General features: G+C 39.8%; 1 protein-coding gene across 1 annotated transcript; it reads left to right on the forward strand.

Moving 5' to 3' along the window:
- The first annotated feature begins 1,726 nt into the window (after positions 1–1,726).
- LOC131486695 (oocyte-secreted protein 2-like) lies at positions 1,727–10,520 on the forward strand. Its single transcript, XM_058686580.1, has 4 exons — positions 1,727–1,802; positions 6,053–6,231; positions 7,148–7,251; positions 9,057–10,520. The coding sequence occupies exons 1-4, from the start codon at positions 1,727–1,729 to the stop codon at positions 9,253–9,255; spliced, it is 558 nt and encodes a 185-aa protein (XP_058542563.1). The 3' UTR covers positions 9,256–10,520.
- The last annotated feature ends 10,870 nt before the right edge of the window (positions 10,521–21,390 follow it).

The raw sequence follows: 21,390 nt of genomic DNA on the forward strand, positions 1-21,390 counted from the left end.
GCTTTGGCTAGACTGCTTACATTTGTTATCCCTTTTAATAGTCACAATAAACTTACAAGGGAAATAGTATTATTACCTCCTTTTTACAGAGTATGAATCTGAGCCTTAGCTTGTTTAACTAATTTTCCCAAACTTGTGTAAATTGAGAGCAGAGAAACTCTCTTAAGCAGTAGAAGCTCTTAAGCAGTAGACTCTGATGCCTTCTAGAACAATACTAGATGCTTCTACTGGAATGATTTAAAAGATAAACATATGGGGTGCCTGGGTGGCCTAGTCGGTTAAGCATCTGACTTCGGCTCAGGTCATGATCTCACAGCTCATGGGTTCGAACCCCGTGTTGGGCTCTGTGCTGATGGCTCAGAGCCTGGAGCCTGCTTCCGATTCTGTCTCCCTCTCTCTCTGACCCTCCCCTGTTCATGCTCCGTCTCTCTCTGTCTCAAAAATAAATAAACATTAAAAAAATGCTTAGCTGGAACTTTGGGGTGCATGGGTGGCTCAGTCGGTTAAGCCTCTGACTTCGGCTCAGGTCATGATCTCACGGTCCGTGAGTTCGAGCCCCGCGTCGGGCTCTGTGCTGACAGCTCAGAGCCTGGAGCCTGTTTCAGATTCTGTGTCTCCCTCTCTCTCTGACCCTCCCCCGTTCGTGCTCTGTCTCTCTCTGTCTCAAAAATAAATAAACATTAAAAAAAATGCTTCGCTGGAACTTTGGGGTGCATGGGTGGCTCAGTCGGTTAAACATCTGACTTCAGCTCAGGTCGTGATCTCACCGTTTGGGAGTTCAAGCCCCACATCAGGCTTGTGCTGACTGTGTGGCGCCTGCTTGGGATTCTCTCTCTCCCTCTCTCTCTGCCCCTCCCTCGTTCTCTCTCTCTCTCTCAAAATAAATAAACTCTAAAAAACAAAACAAAAACAGGATGGAAAAAATTATTTAAAAAATGCTTAGCTGGAACTTCTGAGTACTGGAATGAATATATATATATATATATATTCATTCCATATATATTCATCCCATTTATATACTTAAAATTATATATATGGCACAAGGGGACAAAATACATGAATATAAATGTTTCTTTTCTAAGAAATCTCAGCATGAAAAAAACATTATTCTCCTGTGTTATAAGTAAATACTTTTAAGGCTTGACCTGGCTAAACTAACTAAAACATTAATTTATGGACAAATCAATAAAGACAGATTTTTAGATTTCCTTGATGCCAAGAAAGATGGGTTTCTATAGGTCCCTGTCTCCTCCTGGGGATGTTTGTTTCTGGGCAAGTCACTTTATTATCCCTGCTGCTGATTCTTCCAGCCAAAGTCAGAGAAAAGAAGAAATAATCATCTTTTGATTTCAAACGTATATGACTTAGGCTGTTCCACATATTGGCTGGACACCCAAAAATCAGCTGGTGCCAATAATTGCCTACTATTTAGCATGTACTGGAAATGTCATGTGCCATGCTAGCCTCCCAGATGGTCTCAACAGGCCTCATGCAGACACCGTCTGTTATCAAATAGCACTTTTTGTGTGATATGCCTTTCGGAGAGTCAGTGTTTGGGAAATCTGGAGAGTTGCAGCTTTTAGGTGGTTGACATTGAGAGGGTGCCGCGTGCCCTATCTAAATCAGTAGGAAAATGAAGACAGCTGAGTGTGGGATGCCGCATAAAATCACGTAAGGCCGCACCACTTCTTGTTTCCTGAGAAGTCCTGGCTGGGGGTCTGTCCAGATGAAGGTCTCTCTGGCTTTAGGAGTCTGGTCGCTTCTTGCCGCCTTGATTTGGCCTTGCACTGAGAGCATCTATGGTAGAGGCCAGTTCTAAAGAACACTTTCCTGGAGGAGTTATGGTCGCTTTCCATGCAGGAACTCTCCTCCCAAAGAGTTCAGATCTTACAAGCAGCTGGAAGGGAAATGCTTTCGGGCCGAGGAGACTTGAGTCAATATCCCGAGGCCATCTGGAGTGGGGGACTCAGGGTGTCAGGGCCCTCTGGGGTAAGGGGATGCAGGGCATTGGGGCCATCTAGGATAGAGGGGCACATGGCATTGGGGGCACCTGGAGTGGGGAGCAGAGGGCGTTGGGGTCATCTGGGGTGAGGAAGCAGGGCATTGAGGCCTGGCTGGGATCTATGATGCTCAGGTGCAAGGAAGATTCTAGCTACTTCAGCCAATTTGTGTGGCAGCTACATGTGTTCCTCGGGCTTTCCCTCAGATTTCTCAGATACTAGAGGCACGACTTCATAATGTCAGACTAAGATTAGTATGAGAAAAATAAGTGACAACAGAAGCCTGGACTCCCTGTATGTTCATATCCACTTATCCTGTTGAATCCATCTTTAAACTGTCGCAATCTTTTCTCCTCTAGGAAGGACCCTTCTGATACTCTTATCTAGGTGACCGTAGGATAATATTTCCAACCCATGGAGCGATTTGGAGGTGACAGTCACTAATGTAGAACACCTGCTTTCTCCAATGCCACTTTCCCCACAAACCATCTCCCTGAATTTTCTTACTTCCTTGATGGTTTATCTGTAAAGAGCCAGAACTTACTGGCTTACGAAGTGTTGGAATCTCTTGCTCATTGCATATGAATATTTTTTCACCCTGGGAAGACTTAGGTCCTCCAAAGTGTTTAAGAATATCCTGAATGTATTCCAAGGTCTACTGCTCCCTATTACCGTTTGGGGGAGCTTTCCTCATCAAGGTTTGAACCTCTAGCCATTGTCTTCATTGTGTGATCCGACTTTCTATTATTACTTTGTAATGGGAATGTAATGGGAAGGGGAATGGGAAAGCACCAGTGCTTTAGGAAAGAAGATAATAAATAGACAATTAGCCTCTTGACACAGGACTGGCTTGCTCAGAGTCATGGTAGACTTATTTGTGAGAAGTATGAAGTGAGAAGTAATAAATATTGATGGCAGATAGTCATTTTTAAAGTCGTTTGTTTGACTATTTCTTCCAACGACTACCTGTTGTAATTCCTAAATTGATGCAAGAGTCATCTGGGAGGTAATTTAATGAGCTTTTGCTGTGGGAAGATCATCCTCCAGCTCTTAATATTTCTACAGCTACCATAGAGGGGCAGTTTACTCAGCACATCTGTGAAGAGTACAGGGTCAAAGTCAATCAGGTGTATGCTTTGTGCTTCACGGCACAGGTAATTTAATTTTTAGATGATGTGCAGACTGCCATTATCATATGTGGCGTGTGGTATATTATTGAGATCGGCATAAATAATGGAAAACACCCATGACAGGTGATCCTAATTGCTTTAGGAAGGAAAATCTTCCTAACAATTTTCCTGACCACAGATCTGCTCACATATGCCTTCCAAAGGCAGCCTTTAAGCAAGGCTTTCGATAAGGCCCTTATCAATTTACTCATCACTTTATGTCCTTGCTGCAGGAGACAATAGCCACTTATCACACCTGAGTATTAGTGAGCATACTCCTATTGTTGCTTTACTTTATTTAAACATTTTTTTCTTTAACGTTTACTTATTTTTTGAGAGTCAGAGGGAGACAGAGCATGAGCAGGGGAGGGACAGAGAGAGAGAGAGAGAGAGAGAGGGAGTCACAGAATCCGAAGCAGGCTCCAGGCTCTGAGCTGTCAGCACAGAGCCCAATGCGGGGCTTGACCCCATGATCTGTGAGATCAGACCTGAGCTGAAGTTGGACACTTAACCGACTGAGCCACCCAGGTGCCCCAATTTTTTGAATTTTTCTTCTGCCTTTAGAGAGATGCTGGTGGGGGACAGGAGGCATTGATCGGACTTCAGCAGTGACTGAACTACTTATTTCTGGAATAAGAGGTCACTACTTTATTTACTTCCAGGTTCTGTTAGGCTCCAAAGCATGTAAGTGCTTTGGTTGTGGCTCTGTTTAGAACACCTACAGCTCCCAGGAGACCTCAGGAATATGGGAAATTTGTCTTACATGTCATCCCAAACCACTGTAGCTTAACTTTCCAGTTACTGGCTAGAATTGCCACCTTGTGTGCACATTCACTTGAACCAGTCCAGCCCAGTCCACTAACTGGACTGAGGGTCTGAGTACACTCCGTCAAACTGCCAGAACTTCTGTTCATCCTGACTGTGAATCTTCCCATTCGGTGGCCTTCACTGACTCGTGAATAAATTGCATTGCAGTTTTAACCAGTTTTTTCAAAATCTAATAATTGGGTAGCTATAGAATTCAAGCCCTATCCAGCCAGCTGTAAGAAGGTTACCTTCCTATAGGTTGGATGGCCAGTCAGACTTTCACTCTCTCCCACCCCTTCCCTTTGTTAAACAGTAAGGGGGAGGTTCTGTAATTTCTGCTCATCTGGAAGTTCCGCGTGCAGGTGGTACTATCAACAAGCACTACAATTCAAACTATGTATATTCAACATTCCCTGGGTTCTGTGCAGCTGTGAATATAAAGATAATTACGAAATGAAATCCAAGTTCAAAGTACTTATCCTAACTTGGATGACAAGTTGTGTTAGAGCAACTTATATTAGCGTCGAAATAGGAAGATAAGATTTAAACCCGGTTACTTCCACTTTTGCAAAACATGAGGAGGCTGTATCAGATGAGATGTGGGGTCATGTTCTGGGTTATGAGTCTCATGCCTTAAGTGTGGGGCAGGTACTGGCTACCGAAGAATAGTCTCTGTTTGGAAAAAAATCTTTTATAAAAAATGGTTATCTGTCATTTCAACTTTGTATCGTTAGATATATAAGGTTTGTGTTGTGACTTGCTTCTTTCTCATAACTATTTTCAGATTGATACTTTATAATTATATTTGCCACGTTACCTAGAAGTTGATTATATAAATACATTATAATTTCTTCATTTGGCTGTTGGTCATTTGGCCTGAAGTATTTTGTTCATTTACATTTGTTATTATTGTTGACATAGACTTGCAGTTCATTTATTGCAATCATCTTATTGCTTATTATTATTATTTTTTTTTTTAGTTTATTTTCTTTATTTAGAGAGAGTGAAAGAGCACATGGGAGGGGCAGAGAGAAAGGGAGACAGAGAATCCCAAGCAGGCTGCGCACTGTCAGTGCAGAGCCCAATGTAGGGCTCGAACTCACAACTGTGAGATCATGACCTGAGTCAAAAGCAAGAGTTAGACACTTAACCGACTGAGCCACCCAGGATCCCCCTATGGCTTAATTTTTGTCCTTTTTTTTTGTTTGTTTGCTTTGATGTTTTGTCTCTTCCCCTAAGGCTTTTTTGCCTTCTTCTAAATTGTTTCAATTTGTTTTTCTCCATTCTCTTTTGTTCTCCACTTTGGAAGTTTTGTAACCTGTTTCATTAGTTTTTCCCCCCTACCACTAATCATGACTCTTTAAAGCCAATAAATCTGTGTTTTCTTTCTGAACATTAGTAGGATCCATGCAGTTCAACTCTGATCACTGCTCTGAGAAGCTCTGGTTACTGTCCGTCTTTACTTCTTCCACGGGATAAATGAGTCCATTAGAAATAGTGATTATTCCTGACTGACTGAAGATTTCAGTGTAAAGGATAAGAATAGGTTTTACATGGAAACCTTCACAGAACTGCCATCCCAGGCAGCGGATTTTCTCTCTTCAGAGTCTTTCCTCTGTGGCTCTGTCTTTGGTAGGGACTGTTCCAGATCAGGATTCTACTCTCCCACCCTTTCCCCTTCTCCCTCTCCAAAGAGCATTACTGGGAATACATCTCTCCTATTCGAATGCATTGCAATTTACTTCTGGGCCTTCTGTGTGGTCCCAGATACATCACCCTCTTTAGAATATAATCTCTTTTAGAGGAGGCAGGGGACTAGAAGATTATGATTTTCTTATGTGTTGATCTTCTTCCCTGTGAGATAAATGAAGCCTAGTTATTTGAGGATAATATGCAGATATTTCGGAAAAACCAGTAATGTGAAAACCCTTTATATGTTATTCTGTAAGCCTTGATTACCTTTGCCGGAGAAAGAAATACCTTTTATTTACCACGAAGGGCAGAGCTGAATATTCTTTGGGCTCTTCCTGGATGTAAATATACATCTGACACTTTCTTATATGATTCTTTCTGTAGTGACAGTAAGTTGTTCAATGGACTGGGTGATGATCTTGGTTAGCCCATGTGGACGCAACAGCGATCTGTATATATTTGATGATGAATTGCACCTGGGATCAGGTTGCCCTGTGACTCGGATTCAGACCTCTGCATATGATTTTATATACCCTGTACGTGACCGTGGGATCAGGACAAAGGTGAGTACAGTACTATTTATAAAAATAACTTCTTAAAAAATTTTTTTTAACATTTATTTATTTTTGAGAGATAAAGTGCAGGCAGGGGAGGGGCAATGAGAGAGGGAGACACAGAATCTGTAGCAGGCTCCAGGCTCTGAGCTGTCATCACAGAGCCCAATGTGGAGCTCGAACCTATGAACCGTGAGGTCGTGACCTAAACCGAAGTGGGATGCTTAACCAACCGAACTACCCAGGTGCCCCTAAAAATAACTTTGAAGTAGTTTTTTAGATCTTTATACCTGGCTCTAAAATTATTGTCTTTTTTTGTTTGTTTGTTTTAAGGATTACATTTTGCTTCTAGTTATCGTTATTTATGGGCAGATGACAACATGGTCCCTTCCTTATCATTCACTGAACATTGGGCCATCCATGTGCACAGGACCCAAGAGCACAGGTTTCCTGACTGGTTAGGAAACCGATTTTAAATTGTCCTTCAGCTCCTCTTGTATTTCACCAAAGCTTAGCAGACAGTTTTAAGTTTCATTCAATGCTCCAAAGGGGAAAAGTCACAAATCCTGGGAAGGTTTATCCTATTCATTGGATCATTTGAACTGCCCTGAGGCAGTATTTTCACTGAAGAAGTATTTTCACTACAGAGAGAGACAGAGCACATGTTGGGGGAGGGGCAGAGAGAGAAGGAGACACAGAATCCGAAGCAGGCTCCAGGCTCTGAGCCATCAGCACAGAGCCCAACGCAGGGCTCAAACCCACGAGCTGTGAGATCATGACCTGAGATGCCTGAGCTGAAGTCTGACGCTCAACCAACTGAGCCACCCAGGCGCCCCTAGGCATAAATCTTAAACTAGAATACAAACGTATGTATGCCTCCCCTGTTACGAGAAGTACCTTCTGCTTAAATATTGTGCTCCTCTAGGTTGTTTCGGAGGATACCCTCCTTTTTCAAACAGAGATGTTCTTTAACCCTAGGATTGTGCATTGTGAGAGCCAGAAAATCCCTTTGGAATGTTCTGCCTCTAGGTCAGTCCAATAGACCAGACTCCTTTGGAAAGCATCCATCTTACCTTTACCTAATCAGATGCTTCTGCAAAGCATAGACTTTAGATTTGACTCACCCGTAAGCGTATTTCCAAACAAACATGAAATTGACATTTATAATAATATGGAGTATTTTTATTTTTTAATGTAATATTTATTTTAGAATCAAAACATATGCAATCTAGTGTAACTAGGTTATTTTACGGTAATTGAACTGCAAAGCAGAATCATTAGATACCCAGTCGCCTTAATAAGTGGAAGAATCAAACCTGATGCTGTTTTCTAATGTCTTCTCCTTTATAATTCCCTAATACATCTCATGGTATAATTCCATGTGAATACAGTGAATGACTAAAAAGAGAAAACTAGTCCTTCATTTTAATACTAACTCATGGAAATGCATGAAAGGAAAGGTTTATCAGCCTAATCATTAGATGCACTTTGCTTGCAGTTTTGTGGAACTGAGATGCTGAATCCCAAAGGGACCCCACATAAACTTTGAGACCAAGTGGAATGGTGAATACTGAAACACTTTACCATGTCATTGTAATATTCACATTGAGTTTTACGAGTTACAAATATTGGAAAAGATTTCATCCTTGTTTGATATATGGAAATAGTTGACATAAAAAAAGAAGGTAGAGCTCAGAGCAAGTGTATAGTATCTTATAATGTTATCAGAATCCTTTTTGTGGGGGGGGATTTTTTTTAAAATTTTTTAATGTTTCATTTTTTGTTTGTTTTTGAGAGACAGACAGAGTGCAAGTCAGGGAGGGGCAGAGATAGAGGGAGACACAGAATCCGAAACAAGATCCAGGCTCTGAGTTGTCAGCACAGAGTCCAATGCAGGGTTCGAACCCACGAACAATGAGATCATGACCTGAGCTGAAGTCTGGTGCTTAACCGACTGCCACCCAGGTGCCCGAGAATTGGTATTTTTTATTGTGGTAAAATATACATAAGATAAAATTTGTAACCATTTTTTTAATTTTATTTTTTAAAATTTACATCCAAATTAGCATAGAAAATTTGTAACCATTTTTAAGTGTACATTACGTACATTCTTATTGTTAAATACTTTGATCTTCTTTTAACTTACTCTCATAAGGCAAATCGACGGCTGAGGAATTTAGCAACACTCTGGGGAGTAGCTGACACTAACACTGGATTCTGTAGACACACACACACACACACACACACACACACACACACACACACATTTTCATTCCTATATATTAGCCGATGCTTCCAGTAATAGAAAACACTCTGAAACAATGCCCTGGAGCTATTGCCTCTCCGTAGGCCACCAGATTAATTATGATGACTACAGCATTTCTACTTCGATAGTAATTTTGACGTTGTTTGCAGCTTATCTTCCTTAGAAAAAAAATGAAAACAAGGCCAACAGATATATGATTAGGTTACTGGTGCATAAGTGTTACTGCTACACACACACACACACACACACACACACACACACACACACATCCTTTACTACCACTGCATGGGGTCAGATTAAGCTTTTGACAGCTTTTACTTACTGTTCTTAGGAATCCACTTGTCTAAATCCATTCCACTGGGCACTTTGGTACTTTACTGAAGCATTACAAATCATCAGTTATGCAGAAGGTCTAGGCCTGTGCCACACCCCTAAATCATTATACTGAAATGGCCACTGTGTTAAACAGTGGTAAAAAAATAACTTTGTCCCCACCTGTAGACTCAGAATGACCTGGTACCAAGTATGCCAATAATATCTGCCTCTGTTTTTTTGTTTTGTTTTTTAGGAAATCAGTATGGCTCACACCAGTTTCTGCAGATAATGAAATGAAATTGGACCCCAGTCCCTTTATTGCTGACTTTGAGACAACACCTGAAGAGCTAGGATTACTAAGTTCAAGTCAGACGGGTTCCCTCCTTAAGGAGAAATGGAGACTTGGAGTTGGCATCATGAATTTTGTTCGAAAAACTGTTTTTTTGTATTAAAAAAAAGTTAGTATAAATCTTTTCTTAGATATCTTACCCCTAAACATCCCTAATTCAGTAAAGGTCCTGATTCAGTGAAAGTATATTTTTCATTTTTTTATTCATTAGGGGTATAGCTGATTAATTTAATGTTAATAGGTAATTTATACTAGCCATTTGAATTTTATTTTTTAGGGCCACCTGGGTGGCTCAGTCGTCTAAGCATATGACTCTTGCTTTCGGCTCAGGTCATTATCTCACATTCATGAGGCTGAGCCCTGTATTGGGCTCCTCATTGGGTGTGTAGCCTGCTTAAGATTCTCTCTGCCCCTCCCTCTGCCCCACCCCATGCATGCTCCCTCGCTTGCTCTCTCTCTGTGTCTCTGTCTCACAAAAATTTTATTTTCTATTCTATATGGTAGAACAATATGTCTTCAATGACAGTAATTTGATCCAATTGATATGAACCTTCGAGAAATATGTTCTAAATATTTTTCTTTTTAGTAGGGGCACCTGGGTAGCTCCATTGGTTAAGAATCTGACTTCAGCTCAGGTCATGATCTCCCAGTCTGTGAGTTCCAGTCCTACATCAGGCTCTCTGCTATTGATGGAGTGGAGCCTGCTTCGGATCCTCTGTCCCCCTCTCTCTGACCCTCCCCCACTGGTGTGTGCATGCTCTCTCTCAAAAGTAAATAAACGTTAAAAATTTTTTAATATTTTTTTTAGTAAAAATAAAGAATAGAGATAGGTATCTAAATGTGCCAGAGAGTAAATTTGTGCAGAATCTAAAATTTAACATATTCTCAGGAAAGACAAAGTCCTTTTGTGTGAAGATACTTTAACTTGTGTGGGCTTTACTAATTAGTAGAGTCAGTTCCTAAAAATAATTCCTAACTAGTAAAGTCAATTCCTAAAAATAATTCTATGTATATCATATTTGAGTAATTATTGCAGAAGGAAATTAGATTCATATTCTAGGATTTCAATAACCACTTTCTTAACTGAAATTTGATGTCACATTTTCTGTTCTCTCCCTGATGTGACTTTTCCACACTTGAAATAATTGACTGATTGAGGTGGTGAAAGGTTGGATCATCCTATCACAGTATCATCCTCCTATAACCATTTATCAACAGCTACCTGTGACCCCTTCTTTCCCCCAAGGAGGCAATTTTACCATGCAACGCACAAAAAAGTCTCTTCTGACTTTTGCGATATTTCTTACATCGTTTATGAGGATGGAGCTGTGCCATTCAATTGCTTATTAAATGTGTATTTGAATGTTACGTGAGTCTGGAATCTGATTTTGCCAAGGTATTTTTCACTAAGATATTTCAATTAAAAAAACCTGAAGTGCTGCTATTACATCATTTACAATAAAATGCTGCTTATGGTTACTTGCCCAAGAATTTAAAGATTGTCACAGTGGGCATCTACCTTTGACAGTTCATATGAAGCGTAAAGGTAACACTTCAGTGAGGCTTAACACGTGTCAGACAATGTTACTAGCACATACTAACAGCACATTTAATCCTAATAACCCCAAAGTTATGTATGACGATTGTACCAATTTTACCGAGGAGAAAAGAAACATAGGTTAAATCATTTGCCAGCTTCTCTTAAAATTGGTGATCTTTTCCTAGTCTTAGAGACAAAGCTTTCAGCTTCTCACAATTGGCTATTGTGTTCATTATGGGCTTGTCTGATACAGGCTTTATGTGAAGGGGAAATCCTTCTGTACCTAGTCAGTTGACAGTTTTAATCATGAAAAGATGTTGAATTTTGTCAAACATCACGACTTCTATTCATAATATTGGAAATCCTAGCCAGAAAAGTTAGGCAAGAAAAAGAAAAGGCATCTGAATTGGAAAGGAAGAAGTCAAATTATTTGTTTGCAGATGACCTAATCTAATATATATAAAACCAAAAAAGACTCCACTGAAAAACTGCTAGAGTAATAAGCAAATTCAGTAGAATTGCAGGATAAAAAAAAATCAACATGCAGAAACCAGTTGCATTTCTACACACAAACAAGGAACTGTATGAAAAAAAAATCTAAAAAATCCCATTTATAATATCAAAATTAACAAAACAAGTATGAATACATTTAACCAAGGAGGTAAAAGATCTGCACACTGAAAAGTATAAAACCTTGATGAAAAGAATTGGAGAAAACACAAAATAATATCCTGAGTCAATGAGCTAGAAGAATTCTGTCAAGATATCCGAACTCCCAAAAAGGATCTACAGATTCAACGTAATCCCTATCAAAATTCCAATGACATTTTTCACAGAAGTTAAAAAAAATCCTAAAATTCATATGGCTGAACTAAAAAGGCTGAATAGTTTAAGAAATCTTAAGAGCAAAGCTGGAGGCATCACACTTCCTAATTTTGAATTACATTACAAAGCTATAATAATCAAAACAGTATGGTACTGGCATAAAAACATATTATAGAACAATGGAATGGTATAGAGAGCCCAGATATAAACCCTCACCTATATAATCAACTAATCTTCAATGAAGATGCTTATTAGAAGGTGGAGGAGGGTCAGTAAAGTATCCTCCAGCCTGTGAGAGCACTTTAAGACCAAAAAATGAAGGAAGCCAGTCTATGCTATTTACATAGAGTTTTAGTCAGGGTTACTTACCAACAGGGAGGATGGGGGCAGGCAGGTGGTTATCCAGATAGTACACAGCTATTCTCCACCCCCGTTCTCTGCCGCTATTCTCTGCCCAGGCCAGACCCAGCTTTTATGGAAAGAGGGACAAAGTGGTGAGGTGACAGGATAGTTACCTAAAGTGAGACTTTCTGTATACCAGTCCTGTCTACTAGTTACCTAAAGTGGAGCCTTCTGGATGTCACTTTAGGGACCATCAAAACAAGCCTTCTTGCATTCCAGTCTGGGCACACATTAACCTTCTCTCCATGTGGAACACATAGCCCCAATGAAGGTCATTGCTCAGGCATGAACAAGATGGAAGAACAAAGATGGAGTAGTGATGGTGGCACTCCTACATTGCCAAAAATACACAATGGGGAGAGTATAGTCCCTTCAATAAATGGCTTTGGGAAAACTAGATTTGCACACACACACACAACAAAATTGGATTCTTACCTTACAGCCAAAAACTAACACAAAATGGATTAAAGACATTAAAAACTTGAGGCTGTAAAACTCCTAGAAGAAAACATAGGAGGAAAGCTTCATGACATTGGTCTTGGCAATGAATTGGATACAACACCAAATGCACAGGCAACAAAAGCAAGAACAAGTAGATTACCTAAAACTAAAAAGTTTCTGCACAGCAAAAGAAACAAAATAAAAGGCAACCTATGGAATGGGAGAAAATATTTGCAAAGCATACATCTAACAAGGGATTACTATCCAAAATATATAAGGAGCTCCTACAACTCAATAGCAAGAAAACAACCAGATTAAAAATTGGGCAAAGGACCTGAACAGACATTTCTCAAAATAAGACATACAAAGGGCTAACAGGTATGTGGGAAGGTGCGCAACATCACTGATCATAAGGGAAATGCAACTCCAGACCCTGAGATATCACCTCACATCTGCTAGGCTATTATCAAAAAATCAAAAAATAACAAGTGTTAGCTAGAGTGTGGAGAAAAAGAAACCCTTATGCACTGCTGCTGGAAGTGTTACATTGGCACAGCTGCTATGGAAAACAACACGGAGCTTCCTCAAAAAAATTAGAAATGGGTCTCCCACCTGATCCTGCACTCCCATGTCTGGGCATATATCCAAAGGAAGTGAAATCAGCATCTCAAAGACATATCTGCACCCCCATGTCCACTGCAACACTATTCACAACAGCCAAGATATGTAAACAAGCTAAACATCCATCGAGGGATAACTGGATAAAAATGTGTGTGTTATACATGACATATTATGCATATATTATGAATATAGATATTAGTCAGCCATGAAAAGAAGAAAATCTTGCCATTTGTGACAACATGGATGAACCTGAAGGGCATTATGGTGAGAATGTCAGACAAAGAAAGACAAGTATTGCATGATTTCACTCACATGTGAAATCTAAAATAATGTAACTCATAGAAACAGAGAAACAGTGGGGAAGAAGTGGGAAGATGTTGGTCAAAGCATATGAATTTTCAGTTGTAAGATGAATAAGTTCTGGAAACAATATACAGCATGGTGACCGTAGTAAATATGTATGGTGTACTTGAAATCATCTAAGAGACTAGATATTAAGAATTCTCATCACAGGGGTGCCTGAATGAGTTAGTCAGTTAAGCGTTCAACTCTTGCTTTTGGCCCAGGTCATGATCTCACGGTTCGTGCATTTGAGCCCCACGTTGGGCTCTGTGCTGACAGTGGGGGGCCTGCTTGGGATTCTCTCTCTCCCTCTCTTTCTCTCTCTGCCCCTCCCCTGCTTGCTCTCTCTCTCAAAATAAATACGTTAAAAAAAAGTATTCTCCTCACTAAAAAAGGTAACTATGTGTGTTGATGGATTTAATATTAAAATTAGCCTGATTGTCAAGATATTTCATAATATATATGTATTTCAAAACATCACATTGGATACTTTAAATATACACATCTTTTTATTGGCTAATTATACCTCAAAAAGGCTGGGAAAAATAAAATATAAAATTAGAAAAATAAAAAAACCAATAAAAACAAAAAGTAGGTGATCTGAATCTCGGTCTTTCTGCCATTAGCCACTACCCCGTGCTGCCTCAAATAGTTTTATTTTATTTTATTATTTATTTAATATAATTTATTGTCACATTAGCTTACATACAACACCCAATGCTCATACCAACAAGTGCCCGCCTCAATGTCCACTCAAATCATTTTAAATTGATGACCTTTAGTTCTCTAGAAAACCACTAAAGTGTTTACACAGCCCTCAGTAAAACTAAAAGAGTTCATACCTATGAAGAGAGAGGGCCCTTTCCTCATCTGGAAATAAGAATATTTTATACTAACAGATTTAGGAGGATATAGAGGAGGATGAATAATTGCTTGGGGCAAAAGAAATTATTGGGTGTGAGGCAACAAGTTTTTAAAGTATTTTTGTGCTACAAGATGAAGGTGATGATGTGGCTGGATTTTAGAAGGGCCTTCAGTCCTGCCACTTGATTCCCCAGGCAGTGTCAGAAAGGGGAAGGCATCTTTCTTCAATTCACACAAACATTTAACGATGAGGCCAGAACAAATTCAGTTCCAATCTTCCCTTCACAAACTCTCCCATCATCTTTAATGATCATGAATTGAATGGCTTGTATTGTATTGTATTTTTAAGTTTATTTATTTTGAGAGAGGGAGAGAGAGAGAGCGAGCGAGCAAGTGGGGTCAGGACAGAGGAGAGAGAATCCCAAGCAGGCTCTGTGCTGTCAGTACAAAGCCCAATGTGGGGTCAAACTCACGAACTATGAGATCATGACCTAAGCCGAAATCAAAAGTCAGATGCTTAACCTACTGAGCCACCCAGGCACCTCTGGTTGTTTCTATTTTATATGTAGTATCTGTATTATTTAAAAACTTTTGAAAGTAATTTTGACATATAAAACCATCCATTTCATGTGGTTCTATTAGAACTCATTTCAGATTCTCTCTCTTCCTTCCAAATAAAACAGGGAACATTAGATATTTAAAACAAGTCAGATATAAATCAAATCATATATAAATCAAATCATATATAAATCCACTACCCTTAAGGCTTTGTTAACATTTAATTATATACATCCTAGCTTCACTTCTACAAAAAGTAAATAAAATATCCATTAATTGTGAGAATTATACTGTGCTTTGTGCACTGTCTTTAATGATTTTATTATTCAGTCATTTACCAAAATAAGAAACAGATACCCATGTTCACAGAAATATATTATCATGGGGAATCTGTCTGGGCTACCAGTAGGAACATGTACTGTTTGTTGTTGTTGTTGTTGTTTGTTTTGTTTTGTGTTTATCTTAGTAAAGTGATGTCACTGCAGGCATTGTAAGCAGGGAAGTGATGTAATCTGATTTATATTTGAAAATCAGGGGTACCTCAGTGGCTGAGTTGGTTGAGCAACCGACTTGTTTCGGGTCATGATTTCATGGTTCATGAGCTCGAGCCCCACATTGGGCTCTCCCACATTGGGCTGTCTGCCATCAGTACAAAGCTTGCTTCAGATCCGGTCCCCCTCTTTCTGCCCCTCCCCCACTTGCCCTCTCTCAAAACAAATTATTAAAAATCAATCTTATTACCCTATGAACAATGGATAAGAGCAGTAGCTTAGAGGCATTATAAGAATTTTATAAGTAATTAAGGCAAGTGATGATGTTATCATGCTTTTGTGGCAGTAGAAATGGAAAATATATGGACTAATTTTCTATGTGTTTTGGAAATAGAAAAAAGAATTTCCAAATGGATTTAAAGTAGGTTTGGAAATAAATCATAATGAAGCATGACAACTAGATGTCTTGCTCAGGCAATTGTACAGATAGTAATAATATATACTAATATTGGGAAGACTGAAGATCGGAAGGACATTTTTCCCATTTGCTGAGATGTCAAGGTAACCATTAACTGGATTAGTTGAAGACCACCTTGAATGCCATTTGAGAAAATAAAGCAACGGGTAGAATATGATTGTGGGATCTCTTTTCTTAACCGAATTCCATTAAATTCCATTTAATTTTCTTCTTTCATTGTGCGCAAGATATATAAGAGCTTATTAAATCAAGTCTGTATTTCTAGAATAAAAATATAGGAACAAGTCCTTTGTTCCACCCTGCCCCCACCACTGCCTTATGGATTTTTGTTGTTGTTGTTGTTGTTTGCTTATGTAATCTTGTGTGCTTCTTTTTTTTTTAAAGTTATTTAAGGAAAATCATCAACCCCAGACTATTCTTGAATAATAGTTGAGAGCAACTTGACTGTTGTTGAACAGTTCGAATCTAGGAGTCAATGAACTCAAATTTAAGGTCTTACACTGCCAGTTGTACAAAACAGTATAAGCTTGTTTCTCCGCTGCACCAGATAGTATTGATTAGGTTCTGCTACCAGAATCTGACCTCAAATGTCACTGGCTGAAATGAGCAAAAGTTTATTTCTCACTCAGGAGAACTCCACTGTGAGTCTTAATGACCCTCCCCCACCCAGGCATCAGGAGCCCAACATTTCAGTCTGTATCTCTTTTATGACCTCACCCTATGTACAGATGCTTTCACCATCATTCAGGCAGGCGAATGTGTATAAAATCTACTGTGGGTTTCTCAAGTTGGGCAATATATCACAAGAGCTGGTGGGTTGAAAAGTCGAACATGCAAAGATTGCACAGTCTCAAAATAACTCTTTTGGTTAAGGTGTCCCTTAAATAATTGCCAGTCCTTTTTGGAAATCAAAAAATGGAAATAAAATCACAAGAATGTCTCTGTTGTTAAATGTTCCTCTTGTAAATTTGTAGCAGGTAGCCTGCCCTGAGTCTCCATAGCAATGTAAGGTTTTGTGTATATGTTCATTCTCTGCTTCAGAACATTTACAAAGCCAATATAATAATAGGTACTTTGTTTTTCAGTTCGGCCCCAGGCAAAGCTGGACTTAGCATAATTACAACTTATCAAAGAGTTAGTATTGATTAGCTCATATGCTTAAAAGCTGCCAATTTCCCTTTTGCAAATGTATTCCTGCTTTCCTTGGGAAGTGCCAAGGGACAGGTGCGAGTAAGGCTTCTTTTTCTTGAGAAGTAGGTTTTAGTGACATGATTGAGTTCCAGATCAATTGTAGATAAAAAGAAAAAAGTTCAACATGCCAAGAATTAGTAGATGTGTAGCTGTTTTAGCTTGATTACAGTAGTGTTTACGCTTCTATGAACGTTAGCTAAATGTAGACTATACACCTGAAAAAGGAGGAAATTTACTGTATATAAATTACAGTTCAATGAACCTGACATAGAAAATATGCTAGCCTGACTACAAGGCACAATACCTCCATCCCATATGAACCCAACTGCATGGAGATACATTTAATGTATATCAGTTAGACTTTTTGACTGGAATTTATTGTTTTATTAGAAAATGAAAATTGTTCAGGGTGCCTGGGTGGCTGAGTTGGTTAAGTGTCTGATTCTTGGTTTTGGCTCTGGTCATGATCTCACAGCTAGTGAGTTCGAGCCCCACCTCGGACTCTGTGCTGACACTGTGGAGCCTGCTTGGGATCTCTCTCTCTCTCTCTCTCTCTCTCTCTCTCTCTCTCTCTCTCTCTTTCTCTCTCTCTCTGACCCTCCCCTTCTCTCTCTCTCTCTCTCTCAAAATAAACAAATAAACTAAAAAAAAAAAAAGAATTAAAATTGTTCTATGAAATACACACTCCTAAAAGAAAAAGTATTGAGAAGGCCAATAGGGATTTTAGTGGAAAGATGGAAAGCAGATGGAAACACGAAGTGGGGGGAGAGCAGTACAGATCTAAAGACATTTGGACTGAGGCACCCAACATCTTACACTTGAGTAGTTCAATCACAGCCCATCTAGGGAGGGACCCAGGTAAGCTCTTGATCACAGCTTGCAGGGAGTTCCCCAAATAGCCCATTAAAAGGCCCCCAAACTCCCCAGTAAAAATCTGCAGGCTGACTCTGAGGAGGCAAGAGTAACTTGATGGCTTACTCAGAGAATGACTTACCAAGAAGCCACTGGAAGATGCTCAGAAGGTCTACTTGGCCAATAAGTTGGGGCAGATCCATCAGGGTGGGATCCCTGTAGATACGCTTCACTTGGGGCTTGCTGCCAACTCTTTTGCTCTTTCCTGAGGAGCCCCATAGCCACTTACAAACCAGAAGTCTAATACCATGGTGGGCTGAGAGGCAGAGTGGTAGCATAGAGCCTACAACATGTCTGGCAATAGGAATAATCCAAGAGAATCGAGTGGAATCTGTGCCCTAAGTAAGGTGTAGGATATTTAGCAGATCAGAATACAGGATGCCCAGTTAAACTTGGATTTCTGGTAACATTATTATTGTTATAATTATATTCCATGCAATACTTGAGACTTTATTTAAATAATCAAATATCATATGGAACATAGTTATATATATTTTTAAATTGTTGTTTTCCTGAAATTAAAATTTAACTGGGACTTTTGAATTTTATCTGGAAACTCTGGTCCCAAGGAATCCAGCCAGAGCAAAGCAGTGTTCTAGCAGTGTGACTTAATGATCACTGCTCTGTTGGTTCTTATTTCTCTACTAGCTTTGGACTTTATTTCCTATGAGTTGTCAACAGAATAATCTGACTAGAACAGCATAGGGTCTATTTCCTTCAGAAACAGCTTTTGACCCTAAAATACCTTTTCAGTCTTCTCCAAAGAAGAAAAGCAGTAGACACTAAGGAATTCTAATGTTTATATACAATACAGAACCCTCCGACTTGTAGAGAGTGCAGGATCACTCTTTATTTATGGGGAGGACTTTTAAATATCAATACTTTTCATAGTTCAGGATCACTCTTTATTTATGGGGAGACCTTTTGAATATCAATATTTTTCATAGTTCAGGATCCCTCTTTATGGGGAGACCTTTTGAATATCAATATTTTTCATAGTTCAGGATCACTCTTTATTTATGGGGAGACCTTTTTTTTTTTTTTTTTTTTAAATTTTTTTTTTTTTCAACATTTTTTATTTTATTTTTGGGACAGAGAGAGACAGAGCATGAACGGGGGAGGGGCAGAGAGAGAGGGAGACACAGAATCGGAAACAGGCTCCAGGCTCCGAGCCATCAGCCCAGAGCCTGACGCGGGGCTCGAACTCACGGACCGCGAGATCGTGACCTGGCTGAAGTCGGACGCTTAACCGACTGCGCCACCCAGGCGCCCCAGGGGAGACCTTTTAAAATATCACTATTTTTCATTCTATTTCATTCAATGTGATCTTTTGATTTGGGGCTACTACGTTGGAAGAGTAGAAGAAATACAGGCTCTATAATGAAAATGATTGTGTTTTCATGTGACCCCTTTGCTAGCACTACATCTTGCCAAATTCATATCCTGATTAGAAATAGAAGTGGGTGCCTATGCATCTTCCAATTAGTCCTGAATATCGATTGAACATGTGTCTGCTGATGTAATAGGCTGGACCAAAGGCCTGTAGTCACTCACTTATGGGCCCTACCCAGGCCAGAAGCTCCTTCTTCTGCTACTTTTTTCCCCACATTAGAGGTTCATGTCTAAGACCCAGGATCTTGTTCCAGACAAGGCCAGCAGCTGGTATGCCTTCCTGCATCTCAGCGTCCCCACTGCCCATGAAGACAGGGCTGGTTTCCAATGGGCGTGGTTTCTACGCAGAGACTGCTATGGACTTGGCTTTGTGCAGTAGACCTTCCTGCCCTTTCTCTTGTTCCTGGGATAAAGTCCCCACATAAAGTGCTTCATCTTCCACCCATAGCATTCTTCAGACAACACTATCCCTTCTGTTGCAGGACTAGGGGTTCTTGTTCACAAGGTTTTATGCAAAGCCCCTGGTCTGGGCAGGGATTCACTGTGGCTTATATGAGGCTCCTAAACCTGGATCTTCTCCTCAATGCCCCCCTCACTGGTGTCTCCTAGGGTCCCCTCTCTCATCAACTGGCATGGAAATTAGACCTTTACTCTTCCTTGGGGCCTGAAAGATAGAGATCTGGGCTCCTTCTGACTAGGCTGCTCCCTCCAGCTTCCACATGGGCATCTGACACTTGAGAAGCAGCTATGCTCCCACCAGGCACCTGCCAGTGCTAATTCAGTGAGACCACTTTGATCCTTCAGTCAGCAGCATGCGGATCTTTAAGACTGTCCTGGACATTGATTACACAAAATTCTTTTTTTTTTTTCTTAATTTGGAAACTTTTTAAAAAAATGTATTTATTTAAATTCAAGTTATTTAATATACAGTGCAGTGTTGGTTTCAGGAGTAGAACCTGGTGATTCGTCACTTACACATAACACCCAGTGCTCATCACAGGTGCCCTCCTTAATGTCCATCACCAATCTAGCCCATCCCTCTACCCACCTAGCTTTCAACAACCCTCAGTTTGTTCTCTGTATTTAAGATTTTCTTATGGTTTGCCTCCCTCTCTGTTTTTATCTTATTTTTCCTTCCCTTCCCCTATGTTCATCCGTTGTTTCTTAAATTCCACATGAGTGAAATCATATGATATTTGTCTTTCTCTGCCTGACTTATTTTGTTTAGCATAATACACCCTAGTTCCATCCACGTTGTTGCAAATGGCAAGATTTCATTCTCTTTGATTGCTGAGTAGTATTTGAATATGTGTATATATATATGTATATACATATATATATATATATCACATTTTCTTTATCCATTCATTAGTTGATGGACATTTGGGCTCTTCCCATAATTTGGCTATTGTTGATAGCACTGCTATAAACATTGGGGAGCGTGTGCCCCTTCAAATCAGCATTTTTGTACCCTTTGGATAAATACCTAGTAATGTAATTGCTGGATCATAGGGTAGTTCTATTTTTAATTTTTTTGAGGAACCTCCATACTGTTTTCCAGAGTGGCTGCACCGGTTTGCATTCCCACCAACAGTGCAAAAGGGTTCCCCTTTCTCCACTTCCTCACCAACATCTGTTGTTTCCTGGTATGTTCATTTTAGCCATTCTGACAGGTGTGAGGTGGTATTTCATTGTGGTTTTGAGTTGTATTTCCCTGAAGAAGAGCATCTTTTCATGTGTCTGTTAGCCATCTGGATGTCTTCTTTAGAAAGGTGTCTATTTGTCTCTTCTGCCCATTTCTTCACTGTATTATTTGTTTTAGGGGTGTTGAGTTGATCAAACATCATTCTTGGTGGTGAGGGGGCCATTCCTCAGTCACCAGACCCCCTAGACAAGTCAGACCCCTAGCTACCTTTTGGGAATCACCCCACTCATTGACTCTGAGGATATTCCCCAGTTGTGGCTTAGGATCTGAGGATGTCTCAGCTTTGAGTATCTCCTAAACCCTTTGGCCCTTGAACAAGTTCTTTTTTTTATTTTTTTTTATTTATTTTTTATTTATTTATTTATTTATTTATTTATTTATTTATTTTAGGGACAGAGAGACACAGAGCATGAACGGGGGAGGGGCAGAGAGAGAGGGAGACACAGAATCGGAAACAGGCTCCAGGCTCTGAGCCA

The sequence above is a fragment of the Neofelis nebulosa genome, chromosome 10 (genome assembly GCF_028018385.1).
Source record: "Neofelis nebulosa isolate mNeoNeb1 chromosome 10, mNeoNeb1.pri, whole genome shotgun sequence".
In the NCBI taxonomy this organism is placed as follows: Eukaryota; Metazoa; Chordata; class Mammalia; order Carnivora; family Felidae; genus Neofelis; species Neofelis nebulosa.